This window comes from Chanodichthys erythropterus, chromosome 18, assembly GCF_024489055.1.
Source record: "Chanodichthys erythropterus isolate Z2021 chromosome 18, ASM2448905v1, whole genome shotgun sequence".
Classification (NCBI taxonomy): Eukaryota; Metazoa; Chordata; class Actinopteri; order Cypriniformes; family Xenocyprididae; genus Chanodichthys; species Chanodichthys erythropterus.
The window spans coordinates 32,647,716-32,669,307 of record NC_090238.1 but is presented as its reverse complement, the minus strand read 5'-3'; the positions used below and the strand labels follow the sequence as shown (position 1 = coordinate 32,669,307).

The window sequence follows — 21,592 nt, the reverse complement described above, 5'->3', positions numbered from 1 at the left end:
CGATTAATCGATTTCATAGCAGTAGAGAAAATATTTAAAAAATCGTAATTTGTTTTGAAATAAAAAGAAATAAACAAAGATTAAAAATTGTTTCTGCTTATTGAGTATTAGACACTACTGGATCATCTAAACAAAAAAATAATCAGTATCGCACAAAAAAAAAAAAAAAAAAAAAGGTTTGTATTTGGTTTGATTCAGTTTAATTGTAAATGTCAGAGAAAGAGGCTTGAAAATGGTCATCCATCCATTCATTTTCCAAACAGCTTATCCTAGGTAGGATCACAGTGGCTAATGGTGCAAGAAACCTTAAATTAATTTTTTTATACACACACACACACACACACACACACATATGGCAAGACCACAGCTTAGTGAAATACACGTTACACAAGAGTTTGCATACAACACACAGCTTTTTAAGCACAACACACACACATTTAGATAAACTACAGCAGGCAGGTGAACTGTGAGAACTGTGTTTGCATCCGTTGATTATACAAGGTTTCCCTAAGGGTAATGATCATTTAACTAGCAAAGCAGATCAAATTTATCCCATTGGCCATCTGTCAAATGCCACAGTACATGGTAGGAAGTGACTAGTGCAAGCCTGACCATACAAGACCAGCTATTGGCTGACAAGGACTAATCGTAACCCAGCATGTAAAAACAGACCAATAGAGCTACACTATCATAATGTACACATTCCTAACACGAGCATTTGTCTTAAAGTATATTGTCTAGAAATTTATTTTTGTATGTGATTTTCTACAAACTGGTGATTTAATGTCAGTAGCAGTTAAACGATATGAATTTATAAATGCAACTACTCCGGGAGGGTTTTAACATGCTGAAAGTACTGGTAAGCTATTAGCAACCTAAAGAACAGTATGTTACAACCCGCATTATTCATCCAATAAAAGCACTGCAAAACTGCTTGCTGTTTATATCATTGCAAAATGTAAACTATATTATCACTCAGCTTTAATCTGCTAAGTGCAACTATAAAGGGTTGAGATATTAGGATATTATAAACATTAACATTAGGATTTTCTGTAAAGCTGCTTTGAAACGATGTGCTATGTGAAAGTGCTATACAAAAAAATAATAATAATGTAAAGATAAACTGGCTGACCTCATCAATTAACTACTTGGAGGACTAGTCAACAATCTTGCCGATTCCAAGAGTGAATTGTAGTGAAAAAAAGTGAAAAGGAAAAACTGGGTGGCATTTTTCCAAAATGGTTGTTGTTGCTTAGTAAAAAAATAAATAAAAAAAATTGATTGAAATAAAGCTAAAATAAAATAAAAAATATTAGATATTAAAATGTAATGTTAATATTGTTTGATTATATTTAATAATAAATATTAAAATATTAAAACTTAAGGTTGCATTGGCAATAAAATAAGTTTAAGTGCTAAAATTATTAAAACTAAAAAAAGAAAGCTAAAAAGAAATCATTTAAAAAATAATAATAATTAAAATGACAAAAGCACTTAAAATAACTAAAATTAAAATCAAAATATTACTAAAACAACACTGCTTGGGATAACTTGGAAATGTAGAAAGATTATAATCCAGCTCACATATCACATTTTAGACTTCTCAAACCTTTTGGCTAGCAGGCCACCTATTGCAGTAGATATCCCAAAACTCACGTTTGAAGAATAATTTGAAAGAAATATCAGAGACTTTAAACATTTCACCAACCTGAGGGTCTCAGCCATGCGTCTCAGATCTTCATTCTGCTGTTTCAGCCTTTCCAGCTTGGCCAGGATCTTGGAGAGCTCTCTGCTGGACCGTTCCGGATGCTCGCTGTCCTTCACGAGGTGACCCCCAATGTAGAAAAGCAGCGTGCCCCAGGCCAGCAGCACCAGCATAATCCAGCGCCAAGAGCCCGTCCACGGACGCATGGCGCCTAGTGCTGCCCAGCGCACACTTTCCTTTCACAACACAGGAGTTTGAGGCATGCTCAGCTCAGCGGTAGCGCACCACCTCGGGGCTCCTCCAGGGACGTCAGGGGTCGCTGGGTCTCGTTTGCGTGTGCGCTTGGAGGCTTGGAGGTTATATCATGGCAGCGGCCCCTCGCAGAGAAGGGGAGGAGAGGTCTGAGATCCCTTGAGATTTTGCTGATGAGACTTCACTTCAGAGAACTGATGGCTCTGATGAGTTCCTCTTCCTTTAGGGCCTCTGCAACGGTTTCTGGTCCTGTAAAAACACAGCAGCATATATGATCAGTGAGATGATAGGACATGCTTCTGCTAACTGTGAGATATAAAGGCATAAGTGAGCTCTGAGATTATCTATCAGCTCCGCCCTTTCCTTCTCAAGGATATGAGACTGGATTGAGCTAACAACGCAACAGTCATACAGCTGTTACTGAGGATTAGAAGTGAGCTCAAGGAGTGAGCTGTGAAAGATAGATGTCAAGTCAGCGCAAAATTAAAGCGTGCATAATGAATTCCTCAAAATGAATCAGTTACGGAAAAGTGCAGGGAAGAAACGAGAAAGGAAATAAGAGTGATATGGAGAAAAAGAGAGATCCCAGATCTAAAGAAGAAGAAAAAAAAAAATTCTGGCACATTTTAATGTTTCTATTTTATTTACGTTTTCTATTTATTATGCCATCTTATGTGAAGTTTCAAATCATACGGAGTGTATAAAACCATAAATGGATAGATGGATGGATGGATGATGAAAGGTTTAACATTCATTTTATTAATTAAAAATGAATTAATTAGCACTAAATATAGAGGTTTGGGGTATGAATCCTTATATAAAAAATTTTTTTCTTAAATTAATATTTATAAAAATTTTAAATATTCCAATTCTGGATGAAGTGTTTGATGATGTCCCAAATGAATAGAAATAATATATAAACTATAGAAGTAATATCTACCACAATTTTTCTTGACTCTTTCTCTTGACTGTCAAGAGAAAGACTGCTCCCCCCAGATTAAAGATGCAAATAAAGTACGTAATGTGGTCATGTGACAACAATGCTGTCTGAAATAAGATCTTAAGAAAAAAAATCTAACACATTTAAATGTTTTATTTTATTTACATTTTCAAAGTGTTTCAAATTGTACAGAGTGTATAAAACCATAAAAGTACACATTGATATCTCCCTTCACAGGAAGAAGAGAGCCAAATTTACCCTGTAGTCAATGCACAATAGCTGAATACTACATGAATAAAAATTAGGCTTGGTTACAATGGCATATTCATTCCTAATTAAGAAGATATTTTATGTATCTCTTATATATATGTATGTATGTATGTATGGATGGCTGTTAATTCCAAATATGCCCTGCAGTTGTAGAAGATAATATGTGCCATAGTGCTGTAGCTGAATAAACAGAAGATTGAAACGCTTTGATTGATTAAACATGACTAATAAACACAGGACTGCCTTATTCTGTGTAAGAAGCCACATCATCTCACAGAAGGACGCTCAACTATCGTTATGAAGTGAGTTTGATTTTTTTTTTTTTGAGTTTTTGATTATTAAATGTTGTCTTTTGTTGTCTTTTCACTGACAAGCTGCGCATAAAATAAAAAAAATAAAAAAAATAAAAAAAGCAGCATTTGCAATTTCATAATCGCACTAAGAATCGCGTTTAAGCAATAATCGTGTTTAAGTTCAGTGTTATTTTTTCGTATTGTGCGATAAATCGTGCAGCCCTGATGGGTGGATGGATGGATTAACATTAATGTTATTAAATAAAAATTAATTAATTATTTGGTAAATTTTTGGTTTTTGGTTTTTACACAAGATTATAAATGCAAATAAAATGTACGTAATGAGGTTAAGTGACAACAATGCTGCATGTTACTGTCTGAAATGTTTGCATAATGCATTCTGTTCATTTCAAAAATAGCAGGCAATATTAATTGTACACTGCACTATATGCAGTACTCTTGTATTCCATGCACACTGACCACAATGGCCAAGCTTCTTTTTCGTGTGAATCCATTGAAGACTTTTTTTTCCCCCTCAATCTCATCGCATTCAATTTAGTCTGCAAACTCTGGTCAAGTAATTTATTTTTCCACTCACACACACATACCTACTCTGTGACTTTAGCTCAACTTGTGAATGCTTGTACTCTCATTTATTGACTTAAATGAGCAATCACAGTCAAATTGCACTTGTATTACAATCTCAAGTTAATACATGCAGCACACCCACAAGCAGCCACAGTCATATCTTAAAAGTGAACCATTTACAGAGCTGAAATAATGTGCCACTCACTGTGCATGTAAAAGTGGCAGACGGATGGGGACTATCTGATAGATTGGGGAACGTAGGCACTGCTTATCCTTCATTATGAATGAGGGCGGAATATAGAGAGTCATTATGGATTTCTGCACAGAGCATATACAATGCATTATAGATTGCAGTGGTGTGTCAGACCCGGTAATCAAAGGCCGCAGTGCGGGATTGAATCAATAGAGTGACCTTCTGCTAGTGTCTCAGTACAGCAGACCGGCAGCTATTTATGCACATCACTACTGCAGTCACGGGGTGCGCACATGGGGCACTACTACAGTACTACACACTAAACACGGGGATTTACCCACACTCCTGCTGGCATACACTGAAATCAGCTTAAAATCTCAAATTACTCATTAAAACTTTTGCTTGCTCTTTTAAACTGACACATACTCTAATATTCACAATGAAAAGCTCCTTCCATAATCTCCCCATCTCTCTCCTAAAAATAAATATTCGAACATGGATCATTAAGATATTATACCTAACAAAAAACATGTTTATTAAAATAATAACAATAATAAATATAATTATTTTTATTATTATAATTTCTCAAGAACAAAAAAGAGCAGTTTTAATCCATGTATTTATAAAACATACGATTTTTAATGTTTTTTTTTAAAGTCTTTTATACCAATCACCATATATATCACACCAAAATGTATTCAGACTCCTTGAACATTTCATTAATTTATACAGTTTATTCACTATAGTTTAAACAAATGGTAATAAAATATGACAAGATCTCATAGTTAAACTATGTCAGAAAAAAATTATCTTAATTATGTCAGATAACGCTTAAGCAAAACATGGTCAGGTCAAAGTGTCTGAATAAGTTTTGGTTCCAAATTGTTTATCAACTTTACTGGTAGTCCACTGTATGAAGAATATTTGGGTATAATATGTCACAGTTTATTTTGCTATCCTCACTTACTTAAATGAACTATAGTGTCCTGCACCCACTAGTAAAAATATATCAAAAATGTCTGAATCTCTTTACTACACTATATAAATTGCCTCTTCAGCATTACATTCTACTTATTTAAAATTGAAATTAACTCGGGGCTAAAGCTGAGATTCACAGTTTCATATACAAATGTATATCACAGAGCGTGAGAGTCTTAGTTTCAAATGATAATTGGGGAGCAAATGATTAAAATACTGCAATAAAGTGAACCAGACAATTTGGTGCTGAAAGAGAAATAATCTGTAAACTGCACCGTCCTGCATGAGTGCACCACCCTTTACCCCGCTCCTACGGCTCATGAATAATTGAGATCTGCATAGTGACACAGCAGCGCACAGACAAGGACAGCAATAAATCCATAATTAATGTCTGCATTTATGAAAGCGTGCAGGGCTGAACAACAGCCTGTTCAGGTTTGGATGGATTTTTGCAGGGTTTCAAGTATCTTTCTTCTTCTTCTTGTTCCAAACCAAGGATGAGAGACAAACTCAACAAAAACTGAAATGGTTGGTGAAAAGTTTATCGTTAACAAAAACTTCTATGAAAACAACATTTTCATTAAAGTCACAATGTCAGTCAGCGACAGATCTTTTCTTTCATATAGTGACCTACTTACGAGTGAAACAGATCAACAAAAAAGAACAAAATGTAGGGCAGAACTGAATGCGAGTTTGCAGTTGTTTGTAAGAAAGGGGCAGGGTTTAACCGGACTAAATGACTGGAGAAGTCCTGTATATGTCACCAAAAAGAAGTCGGTCATTCCACCCGAAGATTGAGTTGACATCTGGATATATATATCAATCATTTGTTCATATTGCTAGTGTGTCGTATCATAGTCCTAGTTCGTATTTTTTAAGTCGACATGAAATGAAAATATAAGAAACTTAATAGAATTAAAAAGAGATCACTATGAATGCTTGACTTCCATCTATCACACACATACATATACATATACGCAATTTAATTTATAATTTTAATGTTATATTACATAGAATTATATAATATTATATGTATATTTATAAAATAATATGACCGCTTCACCCAACAGCTCTGTGTAACTCTTAGCAACATAAACTGTATGTTCTCAATTGATATTGTTCGTTGAAGCTTACTGTATTATGTAGAAGAGTATTGTGAGAAAGAGATCGAGTGAGCGAGTTTATTACCCGCATTCAGATTTAGCATTTTCCTTCAGGTCAGTCCTATGTTCATAAAAAAAAAAAAAAATTGTTTAAATGTCTGATGTATCATCTTGTCCTTTTAACAGTTAAGGGGTTTTCCCATGACTGGCAGCGATAGTCAAAGCATTTGTCAGTTGCGTCTTGTTCCGTTTTCAAAACAATTCCGTCTTTACGGACTTGACTTTTCAATATAAAAGTATCCGTTACTGACTGACACACTCATAAAGACAGTCTTTGCCAGCATCTAATGGCGTGAAAATGTAAATTCTGTTGCTGTTCACGGTCAGGGACTATTTTTTCTGGCGGAAGGAAGGCTTTTTTAGAAAAAGTTTACTTCAAGAAAGTTGCATTGATACATATTTTTGGCTTTAATATTTGTATTGTGTGGTAACCGTTATATATAAGCAACAAGGTACTCAAGGCTAGAGCTGTATCGTGAATAAGTCACGGCTGAAGGGGTTGCAGGCACTCAGCTTTGCGTCGTACCTAACAACGCACTTCAGCCGTGACTTATTCACGATACAGCACAGCCTCTCGTACCTTACTGCTTACGTATCACCACATGGTAAGGAATGCATTGCATTGACAGAGTTGTGGTAACACAATCAAATACTAAAATATCTGGAATTACTGCTTTAATATTTCTCTAATGACACACTGGGTCACTCGTGAATTTTGCCGTTTCCATCACAATACAATTGCACTGACTGACATATGTATCAATATGTACCATATTGTAAAGTTATTTTGCCGAAACCCAGTCCTAATATCAGCTTGTTCTTGTTGACGCTGCAAAAAACAAAGTCAGCCCATGCACTTGATATAGCTGAGCAGCCATGTATGCAGTCATGCTACGTTGACTTCACCATTAAGATTTCCATACCTCAACAACTCTTCAGTGTGACACGAAAGAGTTCATTGCACTGTCTACAAACTTTAAATGCAATTATTTTCTTAATGGTGCTGTAAATTACAGACTCTTAAAGAGATAGTTCACCCAAAAATGAACATTCTGTGATCATTTACTCACCTTTATGCCATTCCATACCTGTATGACTTTGTTCTTTTCTGTTCTGATGCCAATGGTACATTTTTCAACATTTATCCTTTTGTATTCCTCAGAAAGAAAGAAAATCATACAAGGTTGGAACAGCATGAAAGTAAATAAATGATGGCAGAGTTTTCATATTTGGGTGAACTACTCTTTTAAAATTCAAAACTAACAAAGACTTTAAATGCTCATCGATTCAATGTTGTGATGCTAGACTCACAATACAGCAGCGTATTGATATTTCCTTTTTTTCTGTTGGTTACTTCCTACATTTTCAGTAGATTTTTTTGAAATTGTTTCATTGACATTTCTCTGTTAATGCAGCTGTAAATGGCGATGGTCCTTTTCTGCTGTTAAAGATTTATCTTCTTTTTCACTCTCTCTCTCTCACTCACACACAACACACACAGCAGGGATAATAGACTCCCTAATTTCCTTTCCCATAACAATGTGCAAAATGTCAGCTCTTTTCATCCCAGTAGATGTGCATTGTGGGAGCTCTACATGTCTATGGACCACTCCCACTGACTTCACACAGCATTATACAGCCTGACTCCTGTACGGATCCAGTGTCCTGTGGGAATCACTGATAACCTGTAAGCTCTTAATTCAGGTAAAAGATTAATGTTTAAAACATTCAGAAAGATGAAAAACAATCATGTCATGTTTAGGTGTGGTTTAGATGCACAAGCGTCACATTTTGTACAGTATCTAGAGCAGTACAACCCACAGGGCTTAAATGTGAGCAGGTCACATACAAACACAAAAGGTGACAAACTGCTCTGGTTCTTTTTGAGTTCACACTGGACTCGGGTTACACGTGAAATGTAAGATATGAGTCCTACTGTATGTAGTGAGTTTTAAATACTATAAAACCAGGCCTTTTGTATTAGATCCTGAGATTTCAGCTCTAGAAATTTGACACAATAAACTTCAAGGTCAGTCCAAGAAGGATGACACAAGATGGAACATTGTTCCCTACTCAAACATATCCCAAGAGGACAGCTGTGCTAGGGCTCCAGACTAACATTTGAGAGCAGTAGCACCAGTCCCACTAAGTTCTACAGATGGTGGCAACAGCACCCGATTTGGTAGCGCTTCAATAGTATCATTCTGAACTGACCGATGCTTTGTTGGGCATTCCATTCTGCCACCTGAGCTAAAACACCCCATGTATCAGACTTAAGGCCCGTTCACACTAACGATAACAGTAAATGATAAAGATACAGTTCTAAAAATTATTGTACATATAATAGAATAGCAGAATCCATACCAAAGCTATAAGGATAACAGCACAGAGAAACAATATAATCGGAATCACTTTCAGAATTATGTTTTTGAGTTGATGAACAATAAAAACACTGACAGCCAATCAGAATCCATATTGTCTGCTGGTGTGAATGCTAATATAGTTATCGTTATTCTTTATAGTTACCATTCATGCTGTGAATGGGCCTTAAAGGATTAGTGAAAAATTAAAATGCTGTCATTAATTACTCACCCTCATGTCGTTCCACACCCATAAGACCTTCGTTCTACTGATTCCAAACAAAAGATTCGTAAAGCTTCAAAGCTTCATGTCATTCCAAAATATGTGACCAAATGGCTTTAGATACTGTAGAACATTGTGCCATCCTACATCTTAAAAACTAGGTTGTAAACAATTTGTGTGAGAAATGCCTATAGTGTTAGACTGTGGCTGAAGTGTGAAATTTGTGCAAGAACCTTGAATGTTTGCAACAAAGTTGCACTAAGGTGAGATACTATGTGAGGGAGTACACTACTCTCATTGTTTGTGTGCATGTTAGCATGCTGAGACACTATGCAAAAGGTGTGGCTTGCGGCTATCACAGATCACAGAAAAGGTCACACCTGCTTGGAAAGAATAGACACATTCTCAGAGGGACCTGTGTATGTGTGTGTATAAAAAATAATTATGCAAAACACTGGGTCTGTTCGAACAGGGGGTGGGAGGGCAATTAGGAGGGAAAAGCTTAGGTTTGTCTCTTTCATCAGTTTTATATTCAATAAGTGTCACATTAGGCAGGCAACACCTGTTAAGGCAATCTGGTGTTCCCTCTCTAGGTGTATTAGCTTGTGTGTATTTGTAGTGGTTTAACCCACACTGAATGAGCTACTGTATACTAATATATCTGCTGTCTATGTGCATGAAAACTTCTACAATAAAATATAGATTATAATCAAGTGAGTAATTATAGCCATTCAACATTACAGTATAACTGAAAGCCATCATTGGTAACATTTAGCAATAGGCTTTACAAAAAATATAACAACTTTTAAATTTAAGTGAACTTAAAACAGGTTATTGTTTTCATAGTTTTTGAACTATACGGCCTTGTAAACAGTGCTTTAAGATTTTCAGCTAGGTCTAAAAGTAAAATTCAGGTAGGAAATGTACATAGAAACTGAATAAAGTAATCAAATGTAAAATAACACTGCACAGTCTTAACTGTTTAAATTAAATATAGATTAATCCATATTAAAGCTTCAAAAGTTATTCAGTCAAGAGCAGTGAGTGATTTTTTTTTTCTTTTGTTCATTGTTAACATTAAAGGAACACTTGTCTGGCTATCACCAGACCAAGCTCAATTTAAAATTGAACATTGGTCTGGGGAGTCTGCTATGTATTTTCTACTGCACAACAGGCGTGATCAACGAGCATTATTCACGCAATTGGATAGTCCTTCAACCAATCAGATCAACGTTCCGAGTGACGTACTTTGCAGAGCGACGCAAAAACTCCAGACAGGTTTAGTTTGTATAGAGGGTTTGCAGATCAGGCTGGGTTTACCCAGCCTAAAGGTACACTCCACTTTTTTTGAAAATAAGCTCATTTTCCAACTCTCCTAGAGTTAAACAGTTGAGTTTTACCATTTTCGAATCCATTCAGCCGATCTCCGGGTCTGGCGGTACCACTTTTAGCATAGCTTAGCATAGTTCATTGAATCTGATGAGACCAATAGCATCTCGCTCAAAAAAATGACCAAGGAGTTTCGATATTTTTCCTATTTAAAACTTGACTCTTCTGTAGTTACATCGTGTACTGAGACTGACGGATATGAAAAGTTGCGATTTTCTAGGCCGATACGGCTAGGAACTACACTCTCATTCTGGCGTAATAATCAAGGAACTTTGCTGCTGTACCATGGGTGCAGCAGGCACAATGATATTACGCAGCGGCTGTGACCTCCTGTTTGCACAGGGAGCATGCCTTGCAACCATGGAGACATTTGTGAGAGGCGCTGCATAATATCATTGCACCTGCTGCACCCATGGTACGGCAAAGTGGAGTGTTCATTTAAAGGACAGGAAAAAATGGATGCTGCGTTAATTAAAAAAAAAATTATTCAGAAGATTAACGTTAATTTTGACAGCCCTAAAGCATGGAACTTGCATGTTTGCAATTACTGCATTTTAGATACAGTATATAAATTAAGTATAAATATTAATAATAAACACTGTGTGTGTGTGTGTAATATTATATAATTTAAAATAGAATGCCATAAATTTCTAACACACACACACATAGGGTTTCCAAGTTTTATGGGGACTTAGACATAATGATTTTTATACTGTACAAACTGTATATTCTATACCCTACCCATCACAGAAAACTTTTTGCATTTTTACATTTTCAAAAAACATAATTTAGTATGATTTATAAGCCATTTTTCTCACAGGGACCAAAAAATGTCAAAGGTCAAAAATGTCAAAGGTCAAAGAGGTCAAGAAATAAGGTTTACCAGACCACAAACACACACACACACATTACACTTATCCTCTCTGTATGAGCAAGTTCTTTGAAAACATGAAACCCCCAAATGGAAACTACCACTGGAACTGCCACTGGAACAAGCTACAGAAACTCACTTAAGTTTCATTACATCTTACGGCTGTTTCACACTGCAAGCTTAAGCGACGTGTTGACGTCCACCTTAATAAAGCCTGAACCTCGTCGCCGGTCCATCAATTGTATTTTTTAAACTCCAATGTTGATTCGAATAGCAATCAACTCCAAAAATGGTGGTTGAAATGAAATGCTGCATAGAGTCAACCAATCAAAATGCTGTGTGACTCCCAAGTCCTACCTTCAAAAGTTCCTGTACTTTGAAAAAGTACTACCTCGTGAGCAGGGACTTTTTTGAGGGGGAAATTTTTACCCCAAACTTCATTTATACTCCCTACGGTCGAAACACACAGAGTACCACCCGAAAGTCCCTAGTTTCTGGGGAAAGTTCCTCCGGTGGAAACACGGCTTATGATGGATGGTTGCTAAGCTATTGAAGAGTATTGCAGTGTGGTTGCTAGGGTGTTCTAGTTGGTCTCTAGGTGGTTGATTACTGGCCAAAAGTGGGGTAGGCTATCATTCATAGCTGTAGAACAAACAGTGTGGGACAAGGTATGCGGCAAAGTTTAACACTCATATGCTTCTTTTTTTATGCATCGTGTACATCTGAACATTCTAGCTTTTCTATTGACCATGATCCCGTACTTCAGGGCTTTAGAACAAACCCGTAACCCCAAATATGATCAATGCTAATAATACTAATAACACTTGGACCCTATCTAAAATGGACCATAACCACTTCTAATCTTGTATGGCAACTCAGTCCTTACTATTTAATTGTAGAATCTGCATCTGTAGGAGTCAACAGATCTCCAGTAAGAGAGCAGCCAGAAAGAGCGATGCTGAATCATCTCAGCACTTTAGATTGCTGAGTCAAGAGCTATAATAGACTCTTGGTGAGCTGCAAGTGCGATTGGGGATGTGCACCTGGGGTTGGGTATAAATTTGATTTAGCTTCTTATGAGAGTGAAGAGGTTGAGTGTACATGTGGGTGTGTATTTTATGGTATAGGTATAGTGGCTATCAAGAGCGAGCTAAGATAAATCTGTATGCATTGTGATAGCAGTAGATGAACATTGGATGGATGTTTAGTGAGAACATATTACAGCTCAGACCATGAGGTAAGTACAGAGCTATATTTTGTCTTAATGGAAAAGGCACTAGATGTCAAGCAGCAGTGCGGCGTTGTCCGGAAGGTTGTCAGATGTATTTAGTGTCAGGTTAGCTGATTGAGGCTGTAGGATAAAGTAGGCCTTGATTCAGCCCTGATCTGCTCTTTTTATGAGGCCATACAATAGATGACCCTTGCTCCGGCACGCATGCTAAAAATGCATGAGAGAATATGACAGAAAAAGAGTTAGAGGCCAAAGGAAAAATGGGCTTGTCATTCTGGCCTTGAGCTATTAGTGAAAAAATGGCAATACGTGCTAGGCTATATATCTCAAAGTATACTCAAAGTAAAAGGATTAAAAGGAAATATTAAAAGGAGATATTTTTACTTTTCCCATTAAGTTTTGTTGCACTCTTGCAATAATGCATTGCATAAATACTGTGCGAGCTGTAAAAATCAATGCCGTGCAAGCTATTATATGTTCCTGAGGTCACAGGTGTGAGAGGCAGGATGATGTGGGAAGTGTCGAGAGGCTTGTGGCTGATCAAAATATGAGCATGAAACCTCTGACAGTCTCAAACTTTCCATTTAAGTCTTGAGTGAGAAAACAGGTTTTTGACATTCCTTTACTGTGAAGCAATCACACACAGGACTCTCAAAAGGAAGAAAAGAAAGCATAAAACTATCAAAAGGATAGCATTAAGAAGAAAGCAAAAAAAAAAAAAAAAAATCAAACCATGAGAAAATATAATGGGCACTTGCCACAAACAGGGTACAAAATAAGGCAACAACAAAACTGAATGTGTTTTTTTTTTCCAAGAGAAAGTCAGCGAATTGGGCATGCATAATTTTAAAGAATGTTGATTGTCAACCTCTAGAAGTGAAACTAAATATATTTTATTTCTTTACAAAATATAGACTACTGTTCAAAATGTTGGAATTATTCTTTTTTAGAGAAATTAATACTTTATTTGGCAAGAATGCATTAAACTGATCAAAGGCCGGACAGTAAACACAACAATAATAATATAATTTTAATGTTTTTATAAAACATTAAAAATCTTGATGTCTACAAACACACACACACACACACACACACACACACATATATAATATATATATATATATATATATATATATATATATATATATATATATATATATATATATATATAATATATATATAATATATATATATACATATATATATATATATATATATATTTATATTCTGAAACCATTTAAAAAAAGTTAACAGAGATAAGTTGCAAATTTAGCGTAAATTAGGCCTAGCCCACACAAACACAGGTATCTCTATAAACAGAGGTTTTGCTCTGTTAAAAAAAAAAAAAAAAAAAAAAAATCATTCACAACCATGGTCTAAAAATAAATACAAAATCTCCATCCACATGAAAATGCAAAAACATGCCATGAAGCACTATCAAAAGCATGCCAAACCAACATGTGGCAATATAACCCTAACTGTAAAGCCATTTTGGCCAATCAAAGCCCTGTTAGCACAGTTATTAGCAGCAATATTTTGGCTACGTCTGCCATTGCAGAGACTCGCCTCAGGTAAACAAAGGAGATAGCGGTGCACAATTTGACATCACAAAGGAGATAACAGTGCACACTCCGAAGTCACAAGCCAAAAATCTACAGTTTCACCGGCTACACAACAACACTGCAATCGGAGTTTCTGAAAATCATTACCCTGGAAGGAGTTTTCAAAAAGGTTCGGTTTCAGTGACATGATAAAAGCTGCTGTTTTGAAAATACCCGTGTTCGTGTGAACAGGGCCTAAAACTATCATCCATAAAGCGCTAAGTAAGGTGCACCAAATGTTGGCTTGTAATTTTTGATAAACTTTTTTTCGACAGACATATGAGTATGAATATTTGAAGTAGCTACTTTCCACACTACGGTAATTTTGTTACTTAACAGTATATCAAACACATCTTGTAGTTCATTCATTCAGCAGCGTCTTACGTCAGCAGCGTCACTGCGGAGTCGTGAACGCGGATTGACAACAGACCCGGAAGAGAAGACAATGCTGAATAAAGTCATAGTTTTTGTTATTTTTTGGAACAAAATGTATTTTCGATGCTTCAACAAATTCTAACTGACCCACTGATGTCACATGGACTACTTCGATTATGTTTTTATTACCTTTCTGGACATGGACAGTCTACCGTACAAACATTTTCAATGGAGGGACAGAAAACTCTCGGACTAAATCTAAAATATCTTAAACTGTGTTCCGAAGATGAACGGAGGTCTTACGGTTTGCAACGACATGAGGGCGAGTCATTAATAACATAATTTTCATTTTTGGGTGAATTAACCCTTTAAAGCCCTTTGAAGCTGCACTGAAACTGTAATTTTGACCTTGAACAGTGGAGTCCACTATAAGGAGAATAAACCTTAATTTCTTTTCAACTGAAGAAAGAAGGACATGGACATCTTGGATAATTAAACTAGTTAGCGCAGACTACATAAAACAAACAAAATACAGAAACAGCGGTTGTGAGCGGGATGGCCAAAGGAGTGGACAAGCTTAGGCCAAGGGTGGCCACGGCCACCCCTGGCGACCCCCTGGCTCCGCCCACCTGTGCTTGGTTCACTTTTGTCCTCTTCAGTTCTTGTGCTTGACACTTTCTCTTTCCGATCCTTATGAACCTTTCTTAATTTATCCACCTCTTCCCATCACAGCCAATTCATATTTAATTCAGCGATTCCTCTGCGTACCACTAGTAGGAGCCTGCATACTACGCTTTGAGAATCACTGCACTAGGGTGTACGTTACACAAAAAAACATACAAAACTATGAATTTTGAAGAATCGCTATAAAATGTTAACATCAATTATTACTCCGGGTGCGTGTTCACGGTGTGTGTGTTCACTGCTGTGTGTGTGCACTTGGATGGGTTAAATGCAGAGCACAAATTCCAAGTATGGGTTACCATACTTGGCCACGTCACTTCACTTTCACTTTTCTTTACAGGTTGAGATTCAGAGGAGCAAGCTGATCCAAATAAACTGGACGTCACAACGAAATGGCTTGGGATTTGTTTTACAAACGACTCCTTTAATTGACTCAGTGTCAACTATTCCTTTTGAGAGACAACTTTATATACGGTGCACTTTCACTTTAAACTGGAGCTATAAGCAATTCGTCAAGGTAGTTGTAACACGTTAGCAGCTGAGAGAGATGCCATTGCGTTTGCTTTACTGTAGTCTACAAGCAGCAGAAGACGCAGTGAGGTGTTTAAAATCAGGCTCAGTGTCTTTTGTTGGACTTGCAGAGTATTGATCTGCTGAGTATCGCTTGGGTAATGAGCAGCACTGATGATTCCACGAGTCAGTCTTGCTAGAAAAGGCTAATCGGTTTGCAACTGCCTCCAAGGGACAAAAGAACATGAGGAAAGCCCATGAGTGTGTGAGCGGACATGTCAGCACTCTGCCCGTCCTCAAACTCACCACCTCTGGCTATATTGAGTGCAATGGCGTGAAAGCAATCATGCTAACGTCTCACCCTGTAGTTTCATGGGTGGAGGATAAATCATTTCATCGGCAGAACATACAGTGGCATGAAAAAGTATGTGAACCCCTTGCAGAATCTGTGAAAATGAGAATTATTTTAATAAAATAAGAGGGATAATAAAAAATGCATGTTATTTTTTGTTTAGTACTGTCCTGAGTAAGATATTTTACATAAAAGATGTTTGCATTTAGTTCACAAGACAAAACAATAGCTGAATTTATTAAAAATAACCCCATTCATAAGTATGTGAACCATTGATTCTCAATACGGTGTGTGGTTACCTGTTGATCCACGACTGTTTTTATGTTTTGTGATGGTTGTTCATGAGTCTCTTGTTTGTCCTGAGCAGTTAAACTGAGCTCTGTTCTTTAGAAAAATCCTCCAGCTCCAGCAGATTCATCAGTTTTCAAGCATTTTTGCATATTTGAACCCTTTCCAGCAGTGACTGTATGATTTTGAGATTCATCTTTTCACACTGAGGACAATTGAGGGACTCAAACACAACTATTAAAAAAGGTTCAAACATTCACTGATGCTCCAGAAGAAAACACGATGCATTAAGAGCCGAGGGGTGAAAACTTTTGAATTCAAATATCAAGGTAAATTGTACTTCATTTTTCTGCCGGGAAACATGCAAGTATCTTCTGTTGGTTCCGAAGGGCAGTACTAAATGAAAAACAATGATATTTAAACAAAATAAGAAAGAATCTTTATCCTGTTCAAAAGTTTTCACACCCCGACTCTTAATGCATCATGTTTCCTTCTGGAGCATCAGTGAATGTTTGAACCTTTTTTAATAGTTGTGTTTGAGTCCCTCAGTTGTCCTCAGTATGAAAACACAGATCTCAAAATCATACAGTCACTGCTAGAAAGGGTTCAAATATGCAAAAATGCTTGAAAATCAATGGTTCACACTTATGAATGGGGTTATTTTAATAAATTCAGCTATTGTTTTGTCTTATGAACTAAATGCAAACATCTTTTATGTAAAATATCTTAATCAGGACAGTGCTAAACAAAAAATAACATGCATTTTTTATTATCCCTCTTATTTTATTAAAATAATTCTCATTTTCACAGATTCTGCAAGGGGTTCACATACTTTTTCATGCCACTGTATGTCTCACCCAAGTTCTCTCTCGCCTGCTATTGTTGTGTCTTGGCTCTTCCCTCTCTTGCTTATCGGTGCCGATTCTCTGTTTCAATGGAAGGAGAGACAGCAGTCTTGTTTATCTAGAATGATCCAGCAGACTTCAACTAATTGTTAGCAACTCATCTATCCTGTAATTTTGCCTTTGGCATTATATGAAAATCAGTTTAACCAGCAAAAGTTATAGAACAACAAGGAATAACAAAACTAAATATAAAAATTCTGTCATCATTTACTCACATTTTTCAAAATGCGCATGACTAACTTTCCATATGACCACTTTTATGATGCCTTATATATTTTATATAAAAATGTATATTTTTGTGTAAAACATTATGTACACAATATAAATATGTTAAAATAATATCTAAAAATAAATAATAAATAATAATAAAAAACACTTTCATGCCATTCAAAAGTTATATTTTAACCCTTTAATTTAGTGGGTTTGTTGCAGCTGATTCCATCCCCCCTGTAACTCATGGCTGCCACTTTCAGACTTCCTGAGCCAAACATCTTAAAGTCACAATAGAGACAGAGCCATGGAGCTCTGGCTGATCCTGGCACCTCATCCTCCTTCTTTACAACCACAATGGAGGCTCTCACTGTATCCAAAGGCTCTTTTCTAAGCAGAACTGCCTCATCTGACATCCCTAAACAATGGAGGGCAGTGATCTCTGACAGTGGCCCACAGGGCCATCGTCTGATTAAAAGGAAACAAAGGAGATGAGTGACCTCCATCCAAGAATCTAATCTTAGAGCCACAGTGAAAGCAGGCGATGTTTTGCTCAACGCTTGGTTTCTCGAAAGTTGACAGTGCTAGCTGTGGATGGATGAAGCTGGGAGTGGACCTGAAGAAGGACTGCAGAAACTGGACATACTCCAAGCTCGTGCTACAAAAAAAGCTGAACGGCCTTCATTATTCTATTAAAGGATTAGTTCACTTTCAAATAAAATTTTCCTGATAATTTACTTACCCCCACGTCATCCAAGATGTCCATGTCCTTCTTTCTTCAGTCGAAAAGAAATGAAGGTTTTTGATGAAAACATTCCAAGATTATTCTCCTTATAATGGACTTCAATTGACTCCAAATGGTTGAAGGTCAAAATTACATTTTCAGTGCAGCTTCAAAGGGCTTTAAACGATACCAGATGAGGAATAAGGGTCTTATCTAGTGAAACAATTGGACATTTTCGGAAAAAAAAAAAAAATGTAAATGTATATGCTTTATATAAACAAATTATCACCTTCCAAGTGCTTCTTCAAAAAGCTTATGCTGTATGTCCTACATCTTCCCTATTCTACTTACAGAACGAACGCAGCGCCAGTTCCATTTTTTCCATAAGTAGAATAAGACCCATCATTTCACTAGATAAGACCCTTATTCCTCATCTGGTATCGTTTAAAGCCCTTTGAAGCTGCATTGAAACTATAATTTTGACCTTCAACCGTTTGGAGGCCATTGAAGTCCACTGTAAGGAGAATAATCCTGGAATGTTTTCATCAAAAACCTTCATTTCTTTTCGACTGAAGAAAGAAAGACATGAACATCTAGGATGACATGGGGGTGAGTAAATTATCAGGAAAATTTTATTTGAAAGTGAACTAAACCTTTAACAGCCTGTCGAGCATCCAACTAAAAACACACATTCAAGTGCCAACACAAAGGTCATAGTTGCTAAATACAAATATCCTAAGAAGTTTATCTGTAAGTAACTGTGTGTTGAACATTGCTATGATATGGACTGTGTGGCAGACAGTGTGCAAGAATGTCAACATCATAGCGTTCTTCTATTTGATGCAGGCCAACACACATCCTGTTTCTTCCCTGTACCGTCGGGACAGCAGTCAGCTCATGCGGGCTCCTGTGAAAAACGTTTGCTGTGGCAGCAGCTTCAAAGCAAATATGTGGTGCAGGAAAGACAGTAAAGGCATTTTGATGCAACTAAGCCTTTTTCTGGGACTTTATCAAGTTTTAAACATGCATGCATATATCTAAAACAATGATATGCACTCTTTTGTTTTGACGTTCCTGTTTCTTTGTCCAGTGTGTGGCCCAACTCTTACATTCCTTGTAACAAGGAATTACATCATGCCAAAGAGTAAAGTAGTAAGTCTGGACCTCTGAAACAAGATAGTGGATGCACATCTTAAAGGGTTAGTTCACTCCAATATGAAAAGTATGTCATTATACCTCACCCTCATGTCGTTCCAAACCCGTAAGACTTTCATTCATCTTCGGAACACAAATGAAGATCTTTTTGATTAAATCTGAGAGATGTCAGTGTCTCCACTGACTGCCTTTGCAACTACCACTTTGATGCTTCAAAATGTTCATAAAGAGATCGGAAAACAAATCCATATGAATCATATCGCGGCTATAATGCCATTTCCAAGTGTTCCACAGTGTCTAGAACAGCTGTATGTTGCATCATTGCAAAGTACAGAGAAACACATTCTATTAAAATTAAACATGGGTGTGGTCACAAAGTTAAGATATCTATAAATTTGGAGAGGAACATCATCCAGGATGTCAACAAGAAACCCTGGATCTCTGAACTGGCCTTTTCTGGACTTGATGTTTCTTCATCATGGAGGGCTTCAAGGACATCGCCCAAGAAAAACTCACACAGCGCCACATTCAAGACAGGCAGAAGTTTGCCCATGTTCATTTAAAACAAGGGTATGAGGTTTGGAAGTCTGCACTGTAGTCTGAGACAAAGATGGAGCCTCTTTTGTTTGGCAGAAGAAAGTAGAGTCCTTTGACCATAGTTCCCACAGTTAAACATGGTGGAAGGAGTATAATGCTGTTGAGCTTTTCAGGCACAGGAAACCTTGGTTGTGCACAAGGGATCATGAAGAAAGAAGAAAGAAGATTATGTTGACATTTTTAAAGGACATTGGGACTTTCACAGTGGAAGAACCTTTTCATAGTTCCTAGAACTATTTGCGAAAGTACCCGCTTTTTGGCATGTTCGAACTAGGAACAATTTTAATTCTAGGAATTTCAGACTAGGGTCTAAACCAGTACAATACATGATTTGGCAAAGGCTGTGATTATTTTATGCGCAGCTTGTCAGAACTGTACGGCTCTGTCATCAGTAGTAAATGCTTCTCCATCTGAAAGCCAGAGGGCGCTCTCACACAGAAACTGCAAATATGCCCTGCTGCCAAAGTAGAACACGCTCATTCCAGGAAATCCCATACTATCTCTGATGATGAATAAAAAGAAGATTAAAACGTTTTGATTGATTAAACATGACTAATAAACACACGACTGCCCTATTCTGTGTAAGAAGCCGGATCATCTCACAGAAGGCTTTCAGATGGAGAAGCATTTACTACTGATCACAGAGCCGTAAAGCTCTGACAAGCCACGCATTAAATAATCACAGCCTTTGCCATATCGCGTGTGATTTTATTGCGATAAATCGTACAGTCCTACTCGCAGTGCTTTCAAATGGATTAGCATTTGGAGCAATAGTTCATTGACAAAATAATCTCAGCTTTGTCTCAGAAGGTTATTTAAAACAACCGACTAGTAAGTTTGGAGCAAAAACGTGGTTTTAATCTTATAAATTGTTGTGTTTTGTTGGTGTGCTAAGCTAATATTCTAACAAGCCCAGAGATGCACCTGTTCTGAGCTAATGTAAATAAATCATTTTGAATCATAAAGCTCACTTTTTTCTCTCTTTTTTTTCCAAGAAGGGCATTAGATACAGTTTGAAAGAAGGTGAAGTGAGAAGTTTGGTGAATGAAATGAGGGATTAAATCATCTTGAATAGATCATCAGGAATTATAATAGAGACAAAAGAAAAGAATAATTAGAGCCATAAGCAGACTGGAGAGGTGTGAATGTGTTCAGGGGAGACTGAAACTGAATGGGGCAGTTAGCACCACAAACACAATATAGACAATACACTTGAATAGATGACAATAAACATCAGTTAACATTTTAGGGTCCTTTCTAAATAAAGTCTCATGACATGGTCTTGAAAAACATGTAATAAAACTCAGAATTTTAAACTTATCATCTTCATATTTGAAATATAACATGGTCAGACATGTGGCTTTAGCTGCAGTGCATTTCTAGATTGCCACAAGGCCAACTTCACTTTTATTTTCATAAATATATTTCATAAAAATAAATTTCTAATAACTTTTCACCTTACTTGTGCTTTTAGTGCAAAGGGTTCATGAACTGTATCTGTTTTAGTTTGGGTATGTAATTTCTTGGGATTTTCCAAAAGCGGGGGTGCTGGCTAACAGGTTAAGCGCGATTTCAATGTTTTTTTCTAATTGTCCGATTAATCATGCAGCCAACTGTCTACGTTCTTTGTATAACATTATGTAATAACATATTAGACAGGACTGTGAAACAGATCATAAACAAAATAGAGAATAGGAGTGCTGTGTGAGGGCAGGGCAAGCAGAAACCTGCTAGC

The 21,592-nt window shown here is 36.8% G+C and overlaps 1 protein-coding gene across 1 annotated transcript in view; it reads right to left on the bottom strand.

The window, feature by feature from the left end:
• fut8a (fucosyltransferase 8a (alpha (1,6) fucosyltransferase)) overlaps positions 1-21,592 on the bottom strand; it is a 101,352-nt gene that overhangs the window by 39,019 nt on the left and 40,741 nt on the right. The window contains exon 3 of the mRNA XM_067366977.1: positions 1,709-2,206. Coding sequence (XP_067223078.1) covers positions 1,709-1,911 — 203 coding nt within the window. The 5' untranslated portion in view covers positions 1,912-2,206. The remainder of the gene's footprint in view (positions 1-1,708; positions 2,207-21,592) is intronic.